General features: G+C 38.7%; 1 protein-coding gene and 2 non-coding genes across 5 annotated transcripts in view; 1 reads left to right on the top strand and 2 right to left on the bottom strand.

The window, feature by feature from the left end:
• Positions 1–5,212: 5,212 nt before the first annotated feature.
• Positions 5,213–5,284, bottom strand: TRNAA-CGC (transfer RNA alanine (anticodon CGC)). Its single transcript has one exon. It is a non-coding gene; the product is annotated as a tRNA-Ala (tRNA).
• A 354-nt stretch (positions 5,285–5,638) lies between these two features.
• On the bottom strand, positions 5,639–5,709 carry TRNAG-GCC (transfer RNA glycine (anticodon GCC)). The gene has a single exon. It is a non-coding gene; the product is annotated as a tRNA-Gly (tRNA).
• Positions 5,710–17,829: 12,120 nt separating this feature from the next.
• LOC149285206 (glycerol-3-phosphate dehydrogenase, mitochondrial) overlaps positions 17,830–24,337 on the top strand; it is a 44,266-nt gene continuing 37,758 nt past the window's right edge. The window contains exons 1-3 of one of the 3 annotated variants that reach the window (XM_089495741.1): positions 17,830–17,928; positions 18,163–18,165; positions 23,467–23,638. In XM_089495741.1, coding sequence (XP_089351867.1) covers positions 17,830–17,928; positions 18,163–18,165; positions 23,467–23,638 — 274 coding nt within the window. Of the gene's footprint in view, positions 17,929–18,162; positions 18,166–21,429; positions 21,433–23,466; positions 23,639–24,337 lie in introns of all 3 variants that reach the window. The other 2 variants (XM_089495740.1, XM_089495742.1) reach the window with 2 other exon arrangements.

Genomic DNA, 24,337 nt, shown 5'->3' on the forward strand with positions numbered 1-24,337 from the left:
TGTGTGTTAGCATATATGTGTTTGTGTGCTACCATGGATGTGTTTGTGTATGTGTTTGTTTTTTTGTTAGCATGGATGTGTAAGTGTGTGAGCATGAATGTGTATGTGTGGTGTGGGAGGGAGTGTGTGTTAGTAATGTTATACTAATGCTAGCGTGTTAGTATATGTAAGCATGTGTATGTGTGTGTAAGTGTGAGTACATATGTGTGCCAGGGTGTATGTTTGGGGGCAAGGGGCCGATGGGACCATTTGGCTTTACTTGCCCCTCGAGCCAGAAGGTGCCAGCCTTTCCCTGCCAACATGGTTCGTTAAGATGCAGAATAGTGAATGGCATCTAAACCTAAAGATGTTCTACAAATGTTGAGGCATTAAAATTCCGCAGTTCCACCTTGGCTAAGAATCCTGGCATGGTTTTCAGAGCTGTTTATGTAAGCAGCAGATGTGTAATGGCTACCGATTGCCTAATATCAGTGCCAGCAACATACAATTGGCTTCCAGTCAATAAACATAAAAAACAGCTTGCCCCGATGTTAAGTTTCCCAGTGAACACTCCGCTGCGTACCAGGGCTTGTGACTTCCTGATCTCCATATCCAGATCTTGGCATCCAATACACTGATCTATTTGAGTGTCATTATGATAATGAAGAAGCTTTCTCTCCTCATCTAATTAGGATTCCTTGCAGCCATATGATGGATTTCTAAGAATCGGCTTCTCATAATAATAGCTCGAGTGGGAGGAAACGATCTTCTATTCTCTATAATAAACAGTGTCTATGTATCATTTTTGTACTATTACTCATCAAAGATGATTTAAATGTACCAGAACAGAGCATTCTCCTGTCTCAATGTTTTTTTTTAACAAAGTTTAAAACATAAGGCTCGGCGGAAACGTGTAACAATTTAACCATTTGAGTCAGCATCAAACTGAGTTCAACATTCATTGAGATAGAATTGAGCTTCTTAAAAGGGGAAGCGTGGTTATTGTTATTTATTGTTTTATATTCCATGGTAAATGTTCTTTAGATAAATTATATGTGCTGTTCCACCTAGGGGGTCTCTTAAAATATCGCCAGATAAATTCTGCATTATGTCATTTTGTATTTCTCTTTAATGCTCCCTGTGTAAACAAATGTGTTAAAAATTGTATTGTATTTATATTGAAATACAGAAACAGATTCTTGTCATTCCTCCAAAGCCCACCCCTATGTATGAGATAACAATAGTCTGACCACCTGCTATTTCATTCTCATGCATGTGAAACAGCAAAGCTTTTCAGATCCTAATTTAAGTTGGCCACAGTGGGGAGTGAGTGTGTTTTGTGTGATGGGAGTGATGGGTGATAGGAGTGATGGGAGTGAAGTCCCTTTAAATTAGAATACTTTAAAGGTAACACTCCTATGGTGTCAGAGATGGTCAGGCTGAGCAGTGAAGACAGACAGGATGAAGAAGAAGCCTGGCTGAAATGTTTTCAGCAAAAAAATACAAAATGGTATTTAAACAAAAGGAATAAGCTTATTTAAGATGCATACCATAGTAGTACATGATAATAAAGAATTGGGGAAAAATACCTATATGGAACAGCACCTTTAACAAACTGCACAGGAGCTTGCAATAGAGATGGATCATAACTGTGAAATTCCTCCAAAAATCTGTTATCAGTTATTTTAGGGCAAGGCACCAGTTTAATACACACGCGGCAGCCCTCACACAGCAAAACAGAAAATAAGTGCTTTATTATATACTTTGGCTGTTTGTATTTACTGCCCTGTGACAGCTTAATAAACATTTGGTACATTATGGCTCAGCAATAAGCTAGTGAAGCAGACATTTTCAATTGAGTTAGACTATACTATTGTAAATTCCAATCAATAGGATGAGTGAATTGTTGTAATTGGTGAAGCACATTTCTAGTCAACATCTTTCGGAATGTAATGTCCGATAACTCATTGGTATTTCAATAATGAATGAAACCCATGGGGTCAATTTAGAAACTTAATTAATGCAACAAAACTATCTCTCCCCAATTCATCAGACTGTGGACAAAGGAAACGCACATGTGGTTCATCATTTAGTGTCTTTACCTTATTTTACTCCAGAGGTGTGCACATTGTACGCATATCACACACATCATACTATATCATGCAATGCAAAGGAATACAAATTGTGCTTTTTGAAGCAGAGTAGGAAATTGTCATGACACTTAAGACCCTGATGCACGAACTTGCCACAAGCCAGGGCCGTAACTAGAAACCACCGGGCCCTGGTGCGAAAATTATTCCGCCCCAAACAACTTGCCTTCTTTGCCCCTTGCTCCCTCTTCCAACATACAACATATGTAAATGTGATGTGATGTACTCATCTCCAACCATGTCCAGCTTTGGCTATGCTGAACACTGCATGCAATGCTCATCCCATTGATTTCTTTGGGAGTACTTTCCTGCCACTGATTGACAGCTCCAAGCAGCCAATCAGTGACAGGAATGTTGGATCATGGAGGAAAAAAGTAACTTTTGCAGCAGGACTGCTACTTCTGAGTCAGGTAAGGGCTTTAGTTTTCTTTTTTTCATGGAATACTAATTTTATTACAATACAATACTATTAAAGTACTCACAGAGTGATAGGGTCACTCACAGAGTACTCTAATATACATTTATCTATAGTAGGAGTCTCAGGGGCATTAGACTGTCTCTTTTATTTGCTACACCAGAAAAAAGCATTTCCTAACTCAAGAACAGTATCATTCCATTAATTTTCTTACCTAAACTAGTTTTCCTTGAATTTAGGAGAATATGTTTTATTAGAAGAAAAAAAAAACAGAATACACTGGAGGAAAACAAAAGTACTATTTTTTTAGTTCAAGTCTATTAAAAAAATATAAAGTGCCATGCCTTGTAGTTTAATTTTTGTAAGAATTTACCATTACTCCGATATTGTGGAAAAAAAAATAAAGGGCAATTCATTATTGGATGAAAATGTCTTTACTATATTTTTTTTCTTTGTAGCTGTAAAAATTGGGATTAAATGTCAGATTGAAAAAGTTCACGAGAGTTTACCATTATCTGCACTTTGTGAGAGTAAGCATTAATTTTCACGCCAACGATAAAACTTCTTTACTTCACCTTCTTTCTCGCATTTACAATGAAATACAATAAACCTTTTCCCTCTGCTAACCTAAATCAGACACAAATCATTTGGCAAAACACAGCTTTAACTCACCTGCCTTACGGAAAGGCTATGTCAAGATTTGCATTTTTTTCAGATCCTATAGTTAAGAGTCGGTTATTCTTAACTCCTTATATTTTGTGATCATGTGTATACTGCCCCAAGATGTACATTAATAAACTGAAAAATATAAAGGCTCCTTTGTATCCGAAAGGAGAACCCCAGGCAAAAAAAATGAACATGGAATACAGAAAAAACATAGGTTTTTTTTTGTTTTTTTTACATTTAACCTATGTATTTAGTACATTGTAAGTCATTGTGATTTGGACTCAATCCCTTATATCTCTTATACAGTATATCCCTATAGCCTCCTGTCTTGACCCGGAGAACCGGAGAAGCAGTGCTCACCCAGCAATCTCCGGGGTCAAACCCGGACGGTTCCCAGGTATGGCGATATATATCAGGTGATCGTTTGGGGGGGGGTGAGCTATTTGCAATTCAAAATGGGAATAAGAGCCATGCTAGTAGTTAAAAAAGATGCGATGTATAAACCAGATTATGCATCACAATTTAATCTGGAGGTTTATGTATGGAGTCCTAGAGCTATACAGAACCTATAGTTCTGTAGAGCTCAATCCTCTAATTGGTCATGAAATGGGCAACAATGGGTTCAAACAATAGCACATGCATACTATACCCACAATACATCATAAAGTGTGGGCGTGTCATAAGAGGCTTGAGTTATATAAACAGGTTTGCCATATACGGCATGTTAGAGCCACATCACATTACATCATAAAGCGGCGGCGTGTCATAATACGCTGCAGCTATAAAAGTAGGAGCCGGCAGCGTGTGAGCTCAGAGTCAGAGCAAAAGAATCTTGAGTTATTTAGACAACCAACGAATCCAGTTAGGGTTTGGGGGTACCGTCCGTCTCGGGCAGCACAACTCATTGCCTGCTCTTGATAAATGTTTGTGAGGATCTGGGATCCCTCTTCCATCCAGGGACATTTATGTTTTTTTTGTTGGCCGTTTTATTCTGTTTTATTCTTTAGTATGAAACGTGCCAATCGCCTATCAAAGAGATACAACCTTTTGTCCAACTTTTTTCACCTTCCTCTGGATCACTAGGCAGGATGTTTAGGATCAGGCTGTAGGTTAGTGGTACAGGCCCACAAGGATTTTTTATCTCTTTATGGATGTTTAATTGCCCTGAAGATTTTTTTCCCCTTCATTCTCAATATGCTGTTTTCTGTTATGACCTAAATAAAAAGTTTTGGGTTTTTTTAAATGTAAACTCTTGTGTGTTTTATTTTAATTTGTTATTGACATAACAAAAGTGAGTGTGAATGGAACACAGGGCTAACGCTCTTATGATGTCATCACCATTCTTACATATCTTGGTGATGCCTATGCTGTTGCAAACATGGATGCCAGCATCAAAAAGAGAGATTGTACAAATATTTTCACAGCTATAGAGAGGTAATAAAATGCGAGGAACCATGGAATTCAGAAGAAATAGAAGAAAGAAAAAAAAAATGCCCCAGAGAGTTACATGCAGAGGTAGTGGAGACGGTACTTGCCTCCCTGGCAGATAACAACCCATCACAGAAGTGAGAGAACTGTGATGCAATCTGTCATCAGTGGAAGGGGTTAAATCCTCACAACTAAAATGTAATACACAGCTATAGAATTTTGTTTAATATTTATAATTCTATCCACAAAAAACTGGCATTAAATTAAAATTCTTAAATTTAAATTACTTCATGCTTTCAGAAGTGGGATGGGACCAAGGGGAGCAGAACAGAGAAAAAGTGTTGTGGGCGGGGTTAAGCCACCCTCCAATGAGATCTCACACTTTTTTTTGCAGGGCATCACTAATCTGCCTGAACAAATCATCCATAATGCAAATTAAGTTAACTGGCACAGCTCCAAGTTCCCTGCTTTTCCCGTGGCAGGGTTTTACGTCATATTGCTTTTTTATTCGATTTAAATTAAAGCAAAGCCACATTGAGGTCTTTAAAGAGCAGGAAACCGCAAAAGAGCTATCTGGAGATGCCGGGGATTGAACCCGGGACCTCACACATGCGAAGCGCGCGCTCTACCACTGAGCTACATCCCCCAGCTGATTACTTCCTCCGCTCTCCTTCTACACATAGAACTAAACAACGACGTGTGGAACGCAGTGTGTTACATAATATCACCCGTTTATCGCAGATTGTCACAAGCGAAGGCATTTCTTAAAAAAATACAGATCTGTTTTGTCTAATGATTTGTCGCCAGCTCAGACTTTAACATATAAAGTCTGTTTACACTGATAAAGCAGAGCATATTCTTTTGAGCGAAAGCTATTTTACTTAACCATAGTCATTTTAAGAGGGTTTTCAAAGTCACAAGGGCATGCTCAGGACATGCAATTTTAACTCTAGGTAGGAAAAAAACATTAAGGGTTTTACAAGCAAAAAGAAAATTTTGTTGCATTGGCCGGGAATCGAACCCGGGCCTCCCGCGTGGCAGGCGAGAATTCTACCACTGAACCACCAATGCTTCACTTGTAACAGCTGGTGGTCAAGCGTATTTGTGAATAAGGAGGGGGGTGAGGTCAATAAATTCAGAATCATAGATTTATAGCTAATTGTTGACAGTCTAGTTTTCGTCTTACATTTTCTTTATATTCACACATCTGCAGCTAATTACAGGCACTTTAATTAGCTTTTTTTCCTTTATCTATTTTCCTTTCAATTTTAGAAAATTGTTTTAGCATTTAATGCTATATTATGGACAGCCATTTGACTGCGTCAGTAAGGTTATTATTAGCTATAAGCAGGGCCGGCCCAAGACATAATGCCGCCTGGGGCGAAGTTTAAAATGCCGCCCTTATTAACTATCCTTCCTCTGCCACCCCCCCCATTATCTACCCTTCCTCTGCCGCCCCCCCATTATCTAATCTTCTTCTCCCTCCCTCTCTATTATCTACCCTTACTATCCCTCCCTCCCTATTCTCTACCCTACCCCCCCCTTTGTACTTACCTTTCAGCAGTCCTGCGGCGAGTCTTCCTGCTCGGTCTCGGTGCCGGCTTATAATGCTGAGCACCGGAAATGACGTCATCTTCTGGCGCTCAGCATTACAAGCCGGCACCGAGACCGAGCTAGAGGGCTCTTCTGCTTCAAAAAAAAAGGGCTTGGGGCGGCCCCTTCAAAAGTGCCGCCTGGAGCAATTGTCCCACTCTGCTCCATGGTAGGGCCAGCCCTGGCTATAAGCTGTTCACTGACCGGACAGTAACACACCTGATCTTGGCCACCCGTGAGACAAAATAAACATCACTTTTCCCTGGGCAACTATGTAAAGTTAGTCAGAGATCAGGTGACATCAGCTTTCTCGATAACGGGGCTTTCAGGCCCAAAATGGCCCCGTGCAGACCAGCAAAATGCCCATAATTGTTTTTTTATGAACAGTATTATACGCTTTTAGTAAATATATACAACAATGGCTCACAAAATTAATGAACTCTGTATAGTGAAAAATTTTTTTTAGACTTACTCTATGCTGTTCACAGTTCTGTACAATGAGGGTTTTATAGAGGCTTTATATTTTCTATAACTTAAGCTGTAATTTAGCGAGGCTAGGGTTTCCAGATGGGACTTAATGACATTTCATGAGACTCTGCACGCTATGCCGGTTTTACTCAAGAAGAGCACATGACTTCGATGAGTAACATTTACAAACAATAAGTTAAAAACATTACTCATGGATTTTTTTTGTAACATAATCCAATTTTATGGACCAATGTAAAATGGAAATGTTTTTTGTTAATATTAAGCGATGTTGCCGCAGAATTGTGAAAGAGCTCCAAAAAAAGTCCCTTTCAGTTAGTCTCTCGCATCACGTAATTAACATATTATACACAGGAAGGTGAGATTGTGTAACCGTCTGATGTAATGCTGAGTTCCTGGGTAGCATCACATTTCACGTTGTTACAATGTTCATGAGTCAGATGGCTTCTTCATGGCATGTAAGGCATTGTTGAACTCTCCAAGGGGTTAGTAGGGAAGCCACAGTGGTTTATGAATAGCTGAAGGCTAAGTCACATTTCCCAATTAACTAGACTGTCTCTTTTTATGGGTGCCATTGGGAGTGAGACAAATTCTGGCCCTATCTATTACCTTTGCTCTGATATTTTCGTACATACACTTTCACTGTTACACATCCTGTATTTTTTATTGTTCTTTGGGTGTGGAGGTGATTGTAATGTTTGAGTCTTGGCATACAGTCCAATACGGCCTTAACGCTTGAGTTCAGGGTTTGGACTTCTCGCGCTCTTCTTCAAGAGACTCACGATTTTCACTCCAGATTCTCGGTGTCACGCAATCAGGAGCTGATACCGGTATCCTATAGTCTGCACATCCCAGCGGGTGCTATTCTCACTGGTACAGTATATCCCAATTGAAATCCCTGCTTTAATACAGGTGACTGAATTCAAAACATCTTTACCTCCTTAGAAACTGGAAATTGTGGGGCAATGTTATACGACGGATGCAGTCACCATGGCACTGAATAGGATTATGAGCCACTGACATTCCAAGAAACATACATTTAAAAAAGAATAAAGTCAATTAACAGGAATTCACTTCTTTAAATGAAAGCTGCTGCTTCTTAACCTTTTTTAGCAGTAAGATCTGCTCTGAAGTTAAGGACACGAGCTCCAAGCCTCTGTGCTCTATTTCTGTAACCCGTCAAATGACCCTGAGGGGAAATGTGATATGGATCAGTAGATGGAACAGACATACTACTGCTTGTTGTATACAAAATACAAGATAATATCTTATTGATCTTATCGGCCTTTGACACCCTTGGGGGCAAATTATTATATGTTGTCATTATGACTCGAATCACACAGCTGTGTTATTTGTCCTGCTTTAATGGGAGAAAAATATATCTTGCTCTCCGAAAAGTGCGAGACAGTAAACGTTTCTGAGTCAATCAAATACCGTTTCAAGTATTGCACGCTGAAGGGTGGCTGATAACTCACCGATCCCATAGGAATGAAACAAATTGCATCTTCTAAGAAATTAACTGGGCTACAGAGATATTTTTTCTTTGGCCTTTTTCCTATTTTATTTTTACACTGTTAGAAAAAAAATGTTGCTTCTAATATAATTACAAAGTTATTTTTAGGAAGAAATAATTGAAAAAAAAATTCAGATTGGAAAATTGTTACTTTTTTTTCTCACGAGAATTAAAACGGAAACCCCACAATTTTGCCCATTACACAACACCTTCTATGGGAATAAAAATCCCCACGATAGTAGAAGGACATGAGAGGTCAATAGTTTTTTTTCCAAATGGCCGTTTTTACCCAGCTCTCGAAACTATGATGTTTCGGCCATAGTGTTGTCTTTGTGTGCGGGGCTGGCTTTCTCACTAGGCATGCTTACAGAGCCATGTTTTTAGGTGCATTTTAAGCAAGGAACGAAAGGAGCTTTAATTAGTAGGCTTGCATAATCCATCTATGCTCTGCACACTTTGTCCACCCTTGTAGATGTCTCACAGAAGATGGCAATGGGCATGGCCATGAGAGCATGGGTGTGTACTTTGTGTATGTGTGCGTGAGCATGCATGTTTAATTGTGTAAGTGGGTGATAGGAGTGTTTAACTATGTTGTATGTTGGAATTCATTTAGAAAGTTCCCGGGTATGATTATGCTCCTGAGACGGATTGTCAGAAGATTAGCTGGATGCTGTGATGCTAAGGCACATCTTCTTAGTATCCTTACCATATTTGTTCCAAGCTTGGCATGTATGCTAATACCAACCCTAGATTTTAACCAAAATGAATTCTCCATCCATTCGGCGAGATTTTCTGATGACTTCACACCAGGCAGTGCTACAAGATTAGGTGTCTAATTGTCCTTGGGATTTTAATGTTGGTAATTTTGATGCATTTAAAACTGCTACATTGGGTTTTATTACAGATGTAGTATCATGGAAATTAACTGTGTAAACCCACATGAGCTGCCTCGGTTTATACCGCATAAAATGTCTAAGAAATAATTATTTTTAATCCTTCACATTCGTTGCTCACAATAATTAAGGCCACAGATGCCCCAACATCTGCGGTGGAAAGTCCCGATTCTGGAAGACTGGGGATATACTGGGGACAAAAGATAAGATTAATAAATGACAAAGATAACAATAATAATAGTCTTAACAATAATAATAATAATAATACATTATATAAACATATATTTTCCTCCAAACCTCCATCTACGTTGAAGCATCAGATTTTCTCTGCTTTTTTATAAAGCATTCTTTATAAGCATTTTTTAATGTTATCTATAGTAACCAAATACATGGTTTCGTTGCTCTCTCTCATAGACACTTTTATTTTCACACCCAATGACAGTCAGCTCTGCGGCCAAATTCTGGCACCAATCGCTATCCTGGCAGAACGAACACACAACGCACCGTTACAAAGCATAATCCTGAACACTCGTAGGCGGGCCAAGCCTACAGCCTCTGATTGGACAGTGCGTAAAGTACTCTGCATTTCTATTGGGCACTTCCTACCTCAATCATCCAGCTGTCTCTGGTCCACTTCCGTGTTTGGGCTGTGGGCCTCGCTGGCTCGCTGATGTCTCCTGCTCAGCTCTTGCTGAAATGAACAGGTGGCCGCCGGAGGCTGACAGGGAGCTGCCCGTCGGTTGGTGCTGACCGATACTGACTGATACTGACTGATACTGGGCCCGGCTGCGTGGTGACAGGAGCTTTTCTCCATAGGACAAGGAGAAGCGGTGGGATATTGTGCATGTCTGTGTGGTAACAGTGTAACAGTGTAAGCTCTGGTGAGTACGTGTAGCTGCTGTATGACATAATTCATGCTTGTAGTAAACACATAAGGGGTTGTGTAAAGGATTTGGGGTGCTTTAAGCCCATGTTTAGGTTGCGGTTGTCATGGAGATGCATCATCAGAAGGTTTGTAGATATCTAGTGGCCAAGGGGTTGCTGGCTCTAAATATGTGAATGTACTGTCAACCCCATTTAATCATCTAGGGCTGCTGTCCACAGCCACTGCAGAACCTCTTTGGAAGCCGAGCTGTCCCCTGTTGCCCATGAAGGTAGTGATTGACAGCTCCGTTTCCCAAAGGCAGATGTTTTTCACCCCAAATCCATTATAAAAGTACAAATTGTTTTGGACAGCGTTACTGAAGCTTTTTTTGTTTTCACAACGTGTTCCTTTTTACTTTAAATTTTTAACTCTGTATACTAAAGTGTTAATAAATAACTTGATCATTTCTGGTGCGCATGCAGCAGACACACTCTGAACACGTGTGTAGCTGAAGGACGTATGACTCAGGAAGAAACATTGTATAATCAGTCGCCTATTGTGTGTTAATACCCTGGGAGTTCATATTTAATGTGAAGTCATTTAGGTGGATCATATTAGAAATTTTTTATTAGATACTGAGAAACTTGTGATTTTGGGCAATATATTTGGGTGGGGATAAAAATAAAAACCGTTTCTTGGCTTTTATTGGGTATATTTTGGTCAATAAATCCCAACCGTAAGAGTTAAGAATAAACATCTTCAGGCCATTCCTATACATGCTGCCTACCTGTTATTTTAATAGCAGGGTTGTAAAGAGATTTATGGAGCTTGCATGTACGTTGGCCTTTATATTTTTTACTAGCCTTCTGGTTAAATTAGACAATGTCGCTATGTGTACCAATTAGGTCAGTTTTTGACCGAAATATATTAGATTACCCTGCATTGTGAAGGTGGGGCTTGCTGCATGCATGGGTGGGGTTAACCACATATGTGGGCAGGGCTAGCTATAATATACATGAAAGGAGCAGGGTGTGGGTGGAACCTGGTAGTGAGTGGGTGGAGTCGAACATCACTCTCCCTCGAATCCAAAAGGCTGCCCTGGTGACCTGATAATTAACTTTAATTCTCTGAGCCCAGAAAGTCCCCAGCCTTATGTATCACCCTTCACAGTGTATTCCCGTAACTTAGTTAACATGTCTACCTTAGCACAAGGGTAGCCTGCATCTGATTTACCTTGGTTTACTCACTAAAATGGTAGTTGGCAGGTGAGTTTAAGTTTTAACTCATGGCATGACATCATTATACATTATAAAGTCTCCACCAGCTTCTACTGAAAGAAGGGGCGGAGCTGGCTTCAAAATACATATTTACTTAAACTCTCAAATTTGCTTTATATATGGCCCTTCTTGCAGAAGTTTGCTGTGGTTGGCCCTTGAGAGTCAGAAATGGGACAGCACAGCTCCTTCATGACTGGCAATGGTAATCAACTCCAGCTAAAAAGATACCAATTCCAAGTAGTTTCAGGTATCAGTCTATTTCTGCTACAAAGGTCATCCTTCGATGCTAAAGATGAAGTGTAGCAGCTGTGAAAGGAGCAAAAGTCAGTTTAGTAAATCTTAAAATGTTCTTCAAATACCAGCATGTCCAATTTGCAATGTTTTCTTTTTTTAAGCAACTTTGTAAACAATGCTGTATCAATAAATAAAATAAAACAACCAAAGCAAAGAAGAGAAATATTTATACAACATTTAAAGTATCTAGCCTCCACATTAAGCGTTGGAATAGTGTTTACACGTTGAGCTGACATGCCATAGCAAATGTGTAGACAATGTAGTTAAAGGCCTACTCCAGCCAGCATGTGTACTTTAATGCATATGATCAGTGACATATCCAGGCCTAGGCTAACATTGGGCCAGTTTCAGGGGAGATCTTTGATCTCCTATACCAACCTTCGTATGCTATGGAGGCTGTGCTGAATCAGCACTGCCTCCATTGACGCATTAAAAGGCGCTGTATTCCTTAAAGACACGTTGGGCACCAGGATGTCATTCAGAATGGTGATGGCAGCTGGGTGCGCCTAGGCAGCGCCAAAGGTAAATACACCACTGTATATCATAGCTGTGCTCCCTGTTGCAAATATATGTGGGAGATTCTGCAGAACCATAAAGGAGTTCTAGTAAAACTCAGTGTGAGCAGTGGCTCCGCCCTTTTGCCGAAGTTCCTGGATAATGGGAAAAGCAGGAAAAGACAGAAGAACAATAAGAGGCAAGATAAGACGCGAAGCTGCGGAAAAAGACATGGCACACGGAAGTGGTCATTTGAATCTAAATGTACAAATCTGCTGGTAACGTATGGTACTGTATACTAAAACAATGCATTCTTTGTCGACTTTACTGGAGTGTCCCTTTAAGCATGACGGCTACTTTAGAGGAAGCAGGCAGGGGAGAAGCAAAATGAAATTATACATAGTATGCAAAATGGACTCCAATGTGCCTCTAAAAAAAAAAAAAAAAAAGATTTAAAAGTAGTGACTATAGAGTACTTTTAAATGTCCTGAAAACAATACTATTTCATCATTTATGGACGTGTTGTGTATTAACCTAACAACCACCTTTAAACTGGCTTCTGTAAGCCTAACAGGCAAACTGCTGTTATCAGTGATGTTTTTGTTGTCCGACTCCCGATGGTGGGGTGCTCAGATTACCTGTTGCTGTGGTATGTATGAAGCTATCTGCCTACAAGTCTAGGCATCCAGCTGCTATGTGATTCCTAATGAATTGCATCTCCTGGAGGAGGACAAAGCCGCTTGGGTTTTTTAGTCAGAGAGTTTAAGTTAAAGGTGCCGTCTCACTTAGACTAAACATTCGTTGAAATGTCTTGCAAGCAAATAAACCTTTACAGCAGTGGTGGTTCCACCATATAAGAAGATTAAACAGCTGCTCTAATGGTGTAATGGGTTCCTCAGAGGATGAAGGATGGGTAATATTAAGATTCTTCATAGTTCATGTTGTGTCCTAGTAATGCTTCCATTATAAAGAGAGAAAGTAAATTTGTTAAAGGTGATACCTTTATTGGCTAATTGACATATAATGGAATGCAAGCTCTTGAGACTATCTAGGTCTCTTCTTCAGGCATATGATAGTCTCAAAAGCTTGCAATCTATTATATCAATTAGCCAATAAAAGGTATCATGTTTACCAAACTTGTCTTCCCTCTTTAAAAAAATAAGAGGGTTTTAATAAGCATTTCAATGTTTAGTTGGTCTGTAATTTAGTCCCCCTGTCTTTTTTGTTTTTCTTTTCTCCAAGGGCCCCTGAAATCTTTGAGCCGCCTCTGCTTTGCAGATCTATCATTTTATTATTTTCTAAAAAAGCATCGCATAAAAACATACAAACATTTTAAGAAACTTCCTTGGTTTCTATGAAAAAGCATGTCTGTTTTTGTGTCACAAGATAATCAGTCCCTAATAAATTATGAATGAGGCAAAACTTAATATGATTTATACAATGAAATCCTGCAGCCACAGTTTCAGTGGATGTAGAGGAGCAGTACGGGGCTGTCACTAGTTGGTTTCTCTTTTAAAGATGTATTTAATATTTTACTGATACAGAATAAATTTGAGCAGACGCAGGTGCCATTAACTTACACCAAAGTAAAAGTCTGTTTTATAAATCTGCCCTTATACTTTTATTGCTAGAACGCAAGACAAATTGTTATGTGTTGTCACAACGTTTTATATGACATTTAGACCGTAAAGTGTATGTTTTCTTTTGTTTGTCATTTTTACTCTGTGCATTTTATATAGCCCTATATAACACAGTGAGAAGATATGTTTTCATAGGCTTTACTGGTATGCTAGACAATTACGTCTTCGCACATTGTGAGTTGCCATAGTGGGAAAAAAAAACCAGTATGTAAATTCAAATTAACCAGATATGTTCAAAACCTGATCTTTCCTTCCTTTATTAAAAATAGGACAGCTGCATTTCCAAAAATCAACAGTGAGAAGAAATGTTAGATATTCACTTCGAACATGTCTAAAGAGTGACCGTTTTCGTGTTTTTGAGATGTTCTTAGAGATTGGGCCATTGGCCTGGGGATATAACGTAACTGAAACTTTTCATGTGAATTTGAACCTACCTATTACCAGGTTATGTGTCTATATGTATTTAAATGTATGTAACTAACTATTACATATAGAAGTAGTATAACATATTCTATTTGCACATTTAAATCTATAAACATTTGCTACTGTTTATATACAGGACCACCATCACAAATATTGGTGGCCCAGCACATACCTAAAGACAGGGCCTCCATGATCCTCCCAATTTATCATCCCATGCTTGCAAGGGGACCACCAGACCATAATCCCCACTAAACTCTCAATGCCTAGAAGTGGTCCACTGGACCCCAATCCTTGGAAAAGGGACATCTGGGCTCCAAAGTCCACAAGGGCCCTGGTGCAGGTAGTGGGCCACGGACGCCCATGAGGAGGCCCATGGTAGATCTAGGAGGCTGTGCTGTCCTGGGCCACATACACGGGTACTGGTTGTACCCCACCTTGATGGCAGCCTTGTTTATATACATATTAGTATGGCAACACTATTATACATTTATATTTGCCAAACGTTTTTAAGCTCCTAGAAAAAAGTAGTAGCAGCCTAAAAATTTTAGATCCCAAGGAGGAGACTGTCCCTACTAAAGAGTGTTGGGAGATACACTGATTGATTTGTAGGAAATTTAATGTCATAATTTGTGCTCTACTGACTTGATTCTTAATATTCCAAAGGTAGAATGCAGGATGTGAGTGGAGGACGAGTTTGTCGAGACACACCTTAGTAGTGTTGGTTCTGTGCCATGTGTTTAGACTGTTGAAGTGCACATCTCTCGTCCAATCTCGTTGGGCAAATGGGAATTTGAAAATTTGCACATTGTCAGAGATCATGAAGGTTCTTACCATTGGAAGGAGACTGGTGGCTGACCAAGCAAACTCGTCCGAAATAATCAAACCTCAGTAGCACTGACAATTAATGCCTATAATACACAAACATTTATCCATGAAAAATTCTACCGTTCTGCTTAACATTTTGTTAAATCACAACAATAAGTTACTCCGGAGGTCCCATAGCGCCTGAACTTTTTGTTTCCTGTTGGCCACATTTTAATACATCCACGTGAGTCACTCAGGAGAAATTTTAGGAGCTCCCCAACTGTTTCTCCTAAAGCAGGACAATGGGACAACTACCAGGGAATCGGGCCTGATAATGCAAAAAAAAGTCTGTTTCGGGGTATAGAATATCAAAGTTGTTTGCGGTTTTGTCAATCAAATAAAGAAGAACAGAAAAATAGAATTTGACTGCATGTAAGAGGCACTTGGCCCATCATATTGCTTTGTCTTGCCCGATGTCCAGCATACCCTTATACCTATCCCATCATACAATACCCTCATTGTGATAACCTCTACCACAAGGTGAATTGATTGCAGGACTATTCTACTTATTAACAAGTAAAGAAATACTTTTGAATGTTCAACTTCTTACTTTCTAATCTTACACAATTTCTTGTCTTAACATGTCTTCTGTTTTTAAATATAGTCCTCTCCTCTACTTAGTAAAATAACATCATTCTATGTACACAGCGTATCTTCTCTGATTGTACCGAAGCTGACAGAATATGCGTTGTGTACTCTGGGCTGGAGTTGGGTGGGTGCGTGTGTATCGTGGGTGGCATTATGTTACAGTTGAGTCCAGGTACTGTAGATAAATCACATCAGATGTTCCCTGCTCTCTGCTGTTTTTTGTGACGGGAATATAGATTTCCTATTAATCTTACTGGTAAATGTTAATTTTTTACTGGACCAAGTCTCCCAGGTTGCGAAGAACCGCATGATCTGCTTGTAGGTTCATGTCACAAACTATGATAACACTTGCTTTTTGGGCAGAGACCTTGTTAATGGTTCTTTCTATTTGTCCTTAAATTTGTTGTGCAAAGTTTCCATTAGGAAAATCTTTAGCGTCTTGCTGGCATCACAGGTTCAGGTAATGAACCCCGTCTGTCGAGAGAACCCGGTTTCTGTGCACGTACTTGCTTCAGTAAGCATGTATGCACTGGTGTTTGGAATGCATACACAGAATAGGTGCAGGTGAAACGCTAGGAGCTCGGGACTATGTACTAGGAAATATTGGGAAATCAAAGAACACTGTTGACTATTCCTATACTCGTGGAATCTTTGACGTCTTTCACGGCTCACCTTCAGTGCTATTGTGATGACCTAGTTGTCGTATTAATTTAAAAGTGGGAGTTTTCAAGTTAGTTAACCTTCTTCTTCTTTTTAAGATAGAATGCTGTCTGACCCCCCCCCCCCAAAAAAAAACCCCCCAAAAAGTTATTTGTAGGTTTGTGAAATAAGCAGGAGGCATTATTTATAAACTATTTTGATGCTTCTTTTTACATTTAAAAAAAGAATCAGTTTGTTTTTAGCTCTGCAAAGATCGCATAGGTCAGTGGAATCTGAGGTTTACACATGAAGTCATTCCCTGTTCCAGTGGTGAGGGAATCCAGGTACATGAATAGGATAGTGTGTACTCTTTTATACCAAAGGCTGGATCATGTGGCAGTGGGATCTGTGTTTAAGGAGCTGGGATGCTTGAAATAGAATCTCAGAGCTGCGTCTGCGAACCTGCAGCCCCCGGTGATTAAGTCGGCTTAAGTTTCTTTGGTCATATGCCTCGGATCCTTCACAGTTTAATCTGTTGCGCGCGATTTTTGAAATGCTTGAAAGTGTATATTTTTTAAAGTTAACAGATTTCCGTAACTTGCCATACATATCCATTTTGTTTGAATATATAGACAAATTCTTAATTGCATTCCCTGGCATGTGACTCACATGAAAACAACACAACCTATTATGAGACTTTTTAAATTTGGCAACGGCCTATGAATACCCGCTTCTGTGTCATGTGACAGTTTTGTTTTGCCAACAAAAAATATGAAGACAAAATTTGATTTGATGAAATATTTCTGGGAAGGATTTGGTCATTTAACATTTTTAAGAAAGATTTATCTAGTACTGCATTTACTTACAAGTGTGTAAGTGGTTCTAACAAATTTTTGGTTTTGAATCATGCTATATACTCGGTTCTATTTCACTCGCCATCTCACATCTGCATATCTGGGAACTCTCTGTGTTTGACTTGGAGTCTCCGGATGAAGTCCCGCTTCTCTTGGTCTCCTGGTCAGATTCTTCTTTTTCTGGCAGAATCTGCATGTTTTGTCACACCCATGGCTCCCCTCTCACTCCTAACCCACTAATGGTGTGAGAAATGAGCACCTTATTTTTTCCCCCCACTGGTAATAACGATAAATACTAGACTTCGTAAATGTATGTTAGCTTAAGAGTTAATATAAATATTTTATACCATTGTTCTTCATTTTTGCAACCTTGCATACCCAGTGACATATCCTAGTGTAGGCCAACAGGGAAAAGGGGGTTGGCAGGCTACCTCTAACAAGACCGAGGGGCAGATTGTCCTCTCGGGCAATCAAGTCCTCCCCTACTGGCCTATTTATGGTACAGATGTGTAGACATTGTATATCAGTGCTCAGCTTCTTAAAGCATTATTATATTAGGAGGCTGACCACAACTGGTGGCCCCAAAGGTAGATACCTCACTGCATATACCATGAGCTTCGGAACGTTTATTGGGCTTACATCCTATCCTCAAGGAAGGGATGTAAAAAGAAATACACAGGTTTGCTACACCTAAACATTCAGTTACATATGTTGCTAGAATACCTGTAAGTGATTTAAATGTCCCTTTTTTTCCAACAGAGGACACAATGGCTTTTCGGAACGTGGTGAAAGGGACACTTCTTCTTGGCGGAGGGGCTGTTGCAACGGTTTTTGGTCTCTCCCATTTGACAGATACTAAAAGAAAGGTAAACCCTATGTATTATGCACATTGTCGATAACATTGTTTACATATTACAGATATAATTCTTGTCAAATATTTTCCTGTTCGTTTTCTGTATATTTTCTGGAGCTGATCACATTACACTATTAAGTAAAAAGATATATTGTGATATTTTCTTTTTAATTCCATTTCACGGTTGAAGTCTTACTGGGGTTTATTCAACTGTGTCAGCTGAACTGACAGCACAGTAGAAAGGGAGCATGTATTTTGCCCCAATGCACAAAACTAACCATTTCAACCCAACAACCCAATATGAAGAAGACATTTCCCAAGCGCTTAGTGTTTTTTTTTTTTTCCCCCCTTACTTTTCTAATTCCTGATAAATATGGAAATATCTCTAGAATCCTTGGCCTGTCTGGAAATATATATATTCTTTTTTAAAACAATTCTAGTTTTTGCATAGTATATTCAGGCAGCTGCAAATTTTCCATTTGTATGTCTACTAGACCAACACTCTGTGACGCCTTATCATACTGCCTTTGGTAAACTATAGAATGGCTCTGTCTTAATCGCACAGCCGGGCACTGAGTAATAAAAGTCTACGGATGAAAGGACTTATTTAGCATTGCAATAAAGATTCCGCGTGTGGTGTCTGACCAATGAAAGTCCCCTGAATTATCACATGACAGCCTCCTGGTCTGCAGATAAAGAAAGTTTATTGGATCAAATTAAATAAAAAAAAGTTTTTGTCAATGCCGAACAAAATTACTGTATATAGCGCTGGGTTTTATTCTCAAGGAGATAAATATGTTTTCCCCCAAGACGACTTCTTTAAGGGTGACCCAAGGCATCAGCACAATTAACTTCCTTAGCAGTCTGGACTAATTAGCCATTTTGACTGACCATACTCTTTTATAAATATTGTATTTCACTTTCTTTTTGGTTAATTGTTGTGATCTAATTATAAGGAAGAGAAATATACTTGTGTCATCATAGAAAGTGCCACTTGCGTTATTGCATCAAGATCAGGTCCATAATGAAGTAGTTTGTTTTAATCAAATGACAGAAGTTCTGCTGTGGAAATCATACTGGGATTTACTCGGGCTAATGCTGTGTTAAGTGCTTTTACAATTGCAAGATGATTAAGTTCTTTTAATTAGGTGTTATAATTGGCTAATCTGGCATGTTGGTTCATCAGTGAAAAGACTCTTTTGTTGAGTTTTACAAGGTGCTTAATTCTGGATAAGAAAAATGAAGCACTTCAATTATTTCTTATTCCTGAATATACTCTTAGCAATTATGTCTTCCTATGTGGTAGAAATCAGGTTCATGTGAAAAGCTTCAAAGAATGGTTGAGATTCGCAGTATTCTGTTCTTGCGTTGGGAGAACCCAGATTATGCTAAGCATCTGGGGACATCGCCTGGATCTCTTTCAAGATTCCATGAAACTCTCTTCATGCTGCGAAATTTCTTTGTGAATGGGAGACAGTCTTGGAGGGGAATTTATCTGTTCACCCGATGTAAGCTTTTAATCATTGGCTGCAATTGAGAAGCTGAAGATTAGCACTTCTTTATTAAGTGCTGAATTTATTTGCTGTTCCGTAGCAGATGTTACATTACTGAAAAATATAAACCCTTACTTTACATTATTCATTAAAGTTTAGGCACTACCTACATTATAATGGATAAACGTAAAAAAACCCCACGCATAGTATATATGTGTGTGTGTATGATATATAACTCTTTACCAGTTATAATACATTTCAGTGTAATTGCTATATTACTATAAGCCTGCGCCAGTCCTGATTTATCTGCCAGTCCTAAAATAAGCTACAAAGTTTTAAAATGTCAGACAGCACACTGAAGATTCTTTGTGGCAATGCTAATGAAGTCCTGTTTATGCTAATTAAGTCAATTTTCTCATAGATCATAATTGGTCAGAAGTGTCTCTCTGGGTGATTACAACCGAGGCATTCACTTGTTTACCGCAGTGCAGTGTGATATGTTTGTTTAGTAGATTGAGACAAGACTTAAACAAAAAGCCATTATACAGCTCTTACCAAAATAGTATTTTGTGAAAACATGTTACAGAAAATGACACTTTCAAAACTGTTCTCGGTAATATTATTAAATAAAAGCTATGCAGAAAGTTCCCTATCAGTTCTAAAAGTAACTATTATATTGCAATATCCCTATGTGTGTTTTTGTAGCCATGTGATTGCGATTCAACGCTGCCAGTTTGTAATAAAATAATATTATAAAATCTATATTGATGGAAAAAACAATTTGACTATGTTAGGATGTGCTTCAAGGTGCAATAACTATTTTGATTCTGTTGTCCTGTTAAATAATCTCTTTGCCTCTCATTACACAAGTTTGTTTTAGGCTAAATTATTAGTGCGAGGTACATCAAAGGAAGAGATTTAAAATGGAGAAAAATAGCAAAAGTTTAGATATTTAGAAAAATGTTTATATTATTTCCAAAATCCAACAGTGACGTCGAAATGTAAAGTTGTGGGTGGAAGCGGCAGCATCGTACCCCCGATCATGTTTAAAGGCTGTTCATTTAAATGTCGTTATCCTCCCAACACGATTTGGGGCCTTTTCTTTTGAACAGCATGGGAATTATTTTAAACAGAGGAGAATATATTTCACATCGTGTACCGAATGAACGGAATCGGTGAATAAAGAGGTGCTAATAAATAAATTAAAATGACTGCCTATATTAACTCTTCCATTAACTGGATATCATATTGCCTGCAAGAACGTAAGCACTCGCTGTTTAAGAGAGTCATTTGCATGAAATTCAGCGCCGCACTCAAATTAATACTGTACATGATTACAGGACAACCTGCTTGTTAATTGCCTGTAGTCTTTAAATATGCACTTCTTTCAGAAATAGACACTAATTATTAGATCTTGTTTGCTGTTACACCATAAGTTGCAAATGTCTAGGAACGCTGTTAAATTTGCAATTCTAATGGGGCTACAAGCTCGGGGAAAATTGATCTAATCATTTAAAATGAGGGTTGCATGCAAAGTGAATAAAATGTTTCTCCGAGATTAGGAAATCTTTAATGTAGGTTTATCAAACATTTGCTTTCCTAAGTTCACTTTTGTAGATTTTGGCTTTGACTACTAAGTTATGCATTAATTAACCATAATTGTCGCTGTAACGTAAACCTTTTTAAACATGGCAGGGAGGGAGGCGTGTTTTTAAATATTGATGCAATATCGGTCTTTTTTTGTTTTCTTCCTGTAAGTCTTCTCTCTTCTCCTCTTAAAGAAATATATTTTTCATTAACCATACACTTGGTCTTTTAATGTAGGAAAATAGTTTATCTAGATTCTGTTTCATCAAATGTACACATTAAGAGCAATTAAATGCCCCCCCGCCAGCTTTCCACAGTTAGAATGTGATTTGTGATTAGCCAAAGAGTATAGGATTTATTTCCATACGGTTAAAAAGAGAATGAGCTCCTGACAAGAGTTTAAGCTTTGAATGTGAGAGAAGCTCCTGAAAGAGCAGGTGAATTGATTCATGCCGTGTGTTAGCAAATGCATAGATCAAAAGACATATGGGTGTAATATTTTCAGCTATACTGAGATAGAATATAATATATTGTACTGTATTTAAGGGATTTTGGATTGTGCTCTGGAGGTGGACTTAATCACAACCTTCTCACCAGGAGCTATACAAATGTCTACAAACATATTTCTTAATTTACAAAATTGCATCAACAGGGTTTATATGAAACATTGTATTTTTTTTATTTGTTGTGGATATGTCTGTGGGCAAGAGGCGTTACAGCAGAATCAGTATAAATATAAATTTATGTCTGGAACTAGCCAGAAGGTAAAATGTACTTGTGGTTATTTAAACCATTTCATACATTAAAGGGACCATCTACTGTCCCTGACAAGCCCCATGGTATACACAATTGTTGTTTTTTTTTTTTAATACACATATCTTATATTCTATAGACAATGCTACATGGGTTTAGTTAGTGTGTAGAACTGTGAAATGAATTATTTGGGGAAAGGTGACAGATCTGCTTTAAACGTCTCAGCTCCCAATCGTCCTTCACTGCTCTTTACGAGCCGGGTCAAACCAGATATTGGCATCATCTGCGCGATGTGGAAAATCATCCTGCCCTTAAAATGAGACATGGTATCTCTTTGACCATTGCATATCCTCTTCTGACCCTGGAAAATTAATTATTTAATCATGGGGTAGGAGTGTTGTTGGGTCAGCATGGTTCACATCAGCAGCGTGGAAAAGAGATGCTCAATGCAAAGAGAAACCAGGTTACGGACACATCATTTACGTATAACTGTTTCTGTAGTCTAGGTATCGCTGCAGCCATGGATGGTCCCTGGAGATTACTATCCATGGTTATGTGCTTACTGTATTCCGGAGTGTTAGTGCATTGACCAACATGGTAGACCCTTGAATAATTTAATACCAGTGCATCTAATCCAATAGATAAAAATGCTAAAAAAAAATATCCTGGCTTGGCTGATTCTCTTGTCACTTTCAATTTACAGTCACATGAGTGGTTTGTCTGTGCAGTGTCGCTTTTACAAAAGGTAGATCTATCATGCTCCATAGCTATTAATGTGTGAAGTTAAATCCCACTATGGCGATGCAGCTTCAGACAGTAAAAAGCAGTTGTCTAAGTAGGTGTCAGATCATCATCACCCTAACAGGACAGAACATAATTATATGTTCATTAGGTATGGACAAACTATGGTGCCGGAAAATATGTCACCATCTTAAATGAGAATAATGTTTAGAAAAGGTACAGTCATCAGGCACTGTTCCTTGAGCTGGTTTGATGTAAGTGGACCCCAAGCTATTAGAACATCCAAGACTAGGTTGAAGGAGCATTTTGATTCTTTGAATTAACTATACAAAAGTTTTGTTTCTCTTAAGAAGGACCAAACCCAGTGGGCTTTTCCTGTAATTATAGCTAAACTTGTCCTGCATTATGCTTGGGAAGTCTCTGGGTTTGCTCTGGGGTCTCTGGGTGAAACTCTGCTTCCTTGGCAGATTATTTTTTTACCCTGGGCAGGGGTAGTAATGTTCAATTCCTATGGTTTTTACGCCTCTTCAATTTAAGACAGTCTATTGCTAATCACCCCCTCCACAAAAGGTTAGGCCTGCCCTCCCGAAAGCCACTCCCCAGGTAGCCTTACTTGAGAAGTTCTCCAGTATGATTAGAGTTAGCCCTTCATAATACATAGCTATGTTAGTTAGTTGAAACTTTCATCCAAACTCTCTCTTTGGTGAATAATACTCAAGAAGCGTTCAGAATGACCAGAAGACTTTTTAATATCTGGATTTTGATTTAGAAAACTCTGATTACGAAGGGGTGAGTGTGTTTCCGGGTACGTTCAAATAAAGGGCTTTTAAAAAGTGTGCTATGGCCCAAAATGGGAAATCCTGGGGATGTAAATGGGATGTATGTACTTAGTAATTCGGAAATGCTAAATACCTAAAGTAAGAAAATACTCAGGCTTTGGATTTAGGTAACTTCTAACAGTGACCTATATTTTCCAGGCAAATATTACGTATGTTGAAGCTGCAGAACCAGTAAAGCATGCTACCCAGAATGAGCTCCCGTCGAGAGAGGCCCAGCTATTGACTCTAGAAAACACCAAAGAGTTTGATGTGTTGGTCATAGGTGGAGGGGCAACTGGATGCGGATGTGCCCTGGATGCAGTAACTAGAGGTAAGTTTAAACCCTTAACTTGCAATTATTCTTAAAATGTGTTCTGTTGTCTGTACTGTATGTAAGGAAATACCGGTAAGTATCTACATTTTATCACTTAAACTTATGTTTAAGAAGGACCAAACCCAGGGTCTCGCTTTACCCTTTTAGCACCCTATTTGTTCCTGAAAGGGTTAATTCTTTGTGAAATCTATTGTCTTGCACAACCGACTATGCGCCAAAATTGCAAAAACTTACACTTCTTAATGATTTACTTTCCGGGTCTGTAAACATTTCTTGATGCAAAATGACTGATTTATTCCTGCTTATGGTCCATGACTAAGCAAAGTGAAAGGGCACTGCTAGTTCGTTAAGAGGGCTGAAGACTTTGTATTCAGTTAAATGGGAAGCAGCTGCAAAATTAACATACTGTATTGGCCCCCTCATGCCTTGTTTTCTATTGTGTATTTTTTTTCTTCTGCTTTTTTTAAATCTTTTGCTATGGCAATAAAATGTAGCTAATAGAACAGGAAAATATACAGTGTGTGTAAATATATATATATATATATATATATATATATCATATTTCTACATTTACCTTTATACATGTAGAAATATGATGAGAGCACAATACGATCATATGATTTTAAAGGACCGCTCCACTCCTGGTTTCATATAAAATGGACATTGGAATTCACACGAACTCCAATGTATTTTAAT

This window comes from Sceloporus occidentalis, unplaced genomic scaffold, assembly GCF_023333645.1.
Source record: "Sceloporus occidentalis isolate IW3139 unplaced genomic scaffold, rSceOcc1.0.p SCAF_83, whole genome shotgun sequence".
Classification (NCBI taxonomy): Eukaryota; Metazoa; Chordata; class Lepidosauria; order Squamata; family Phrynosomatidae; genus Sceloporus; species Sceloporus occidentalis.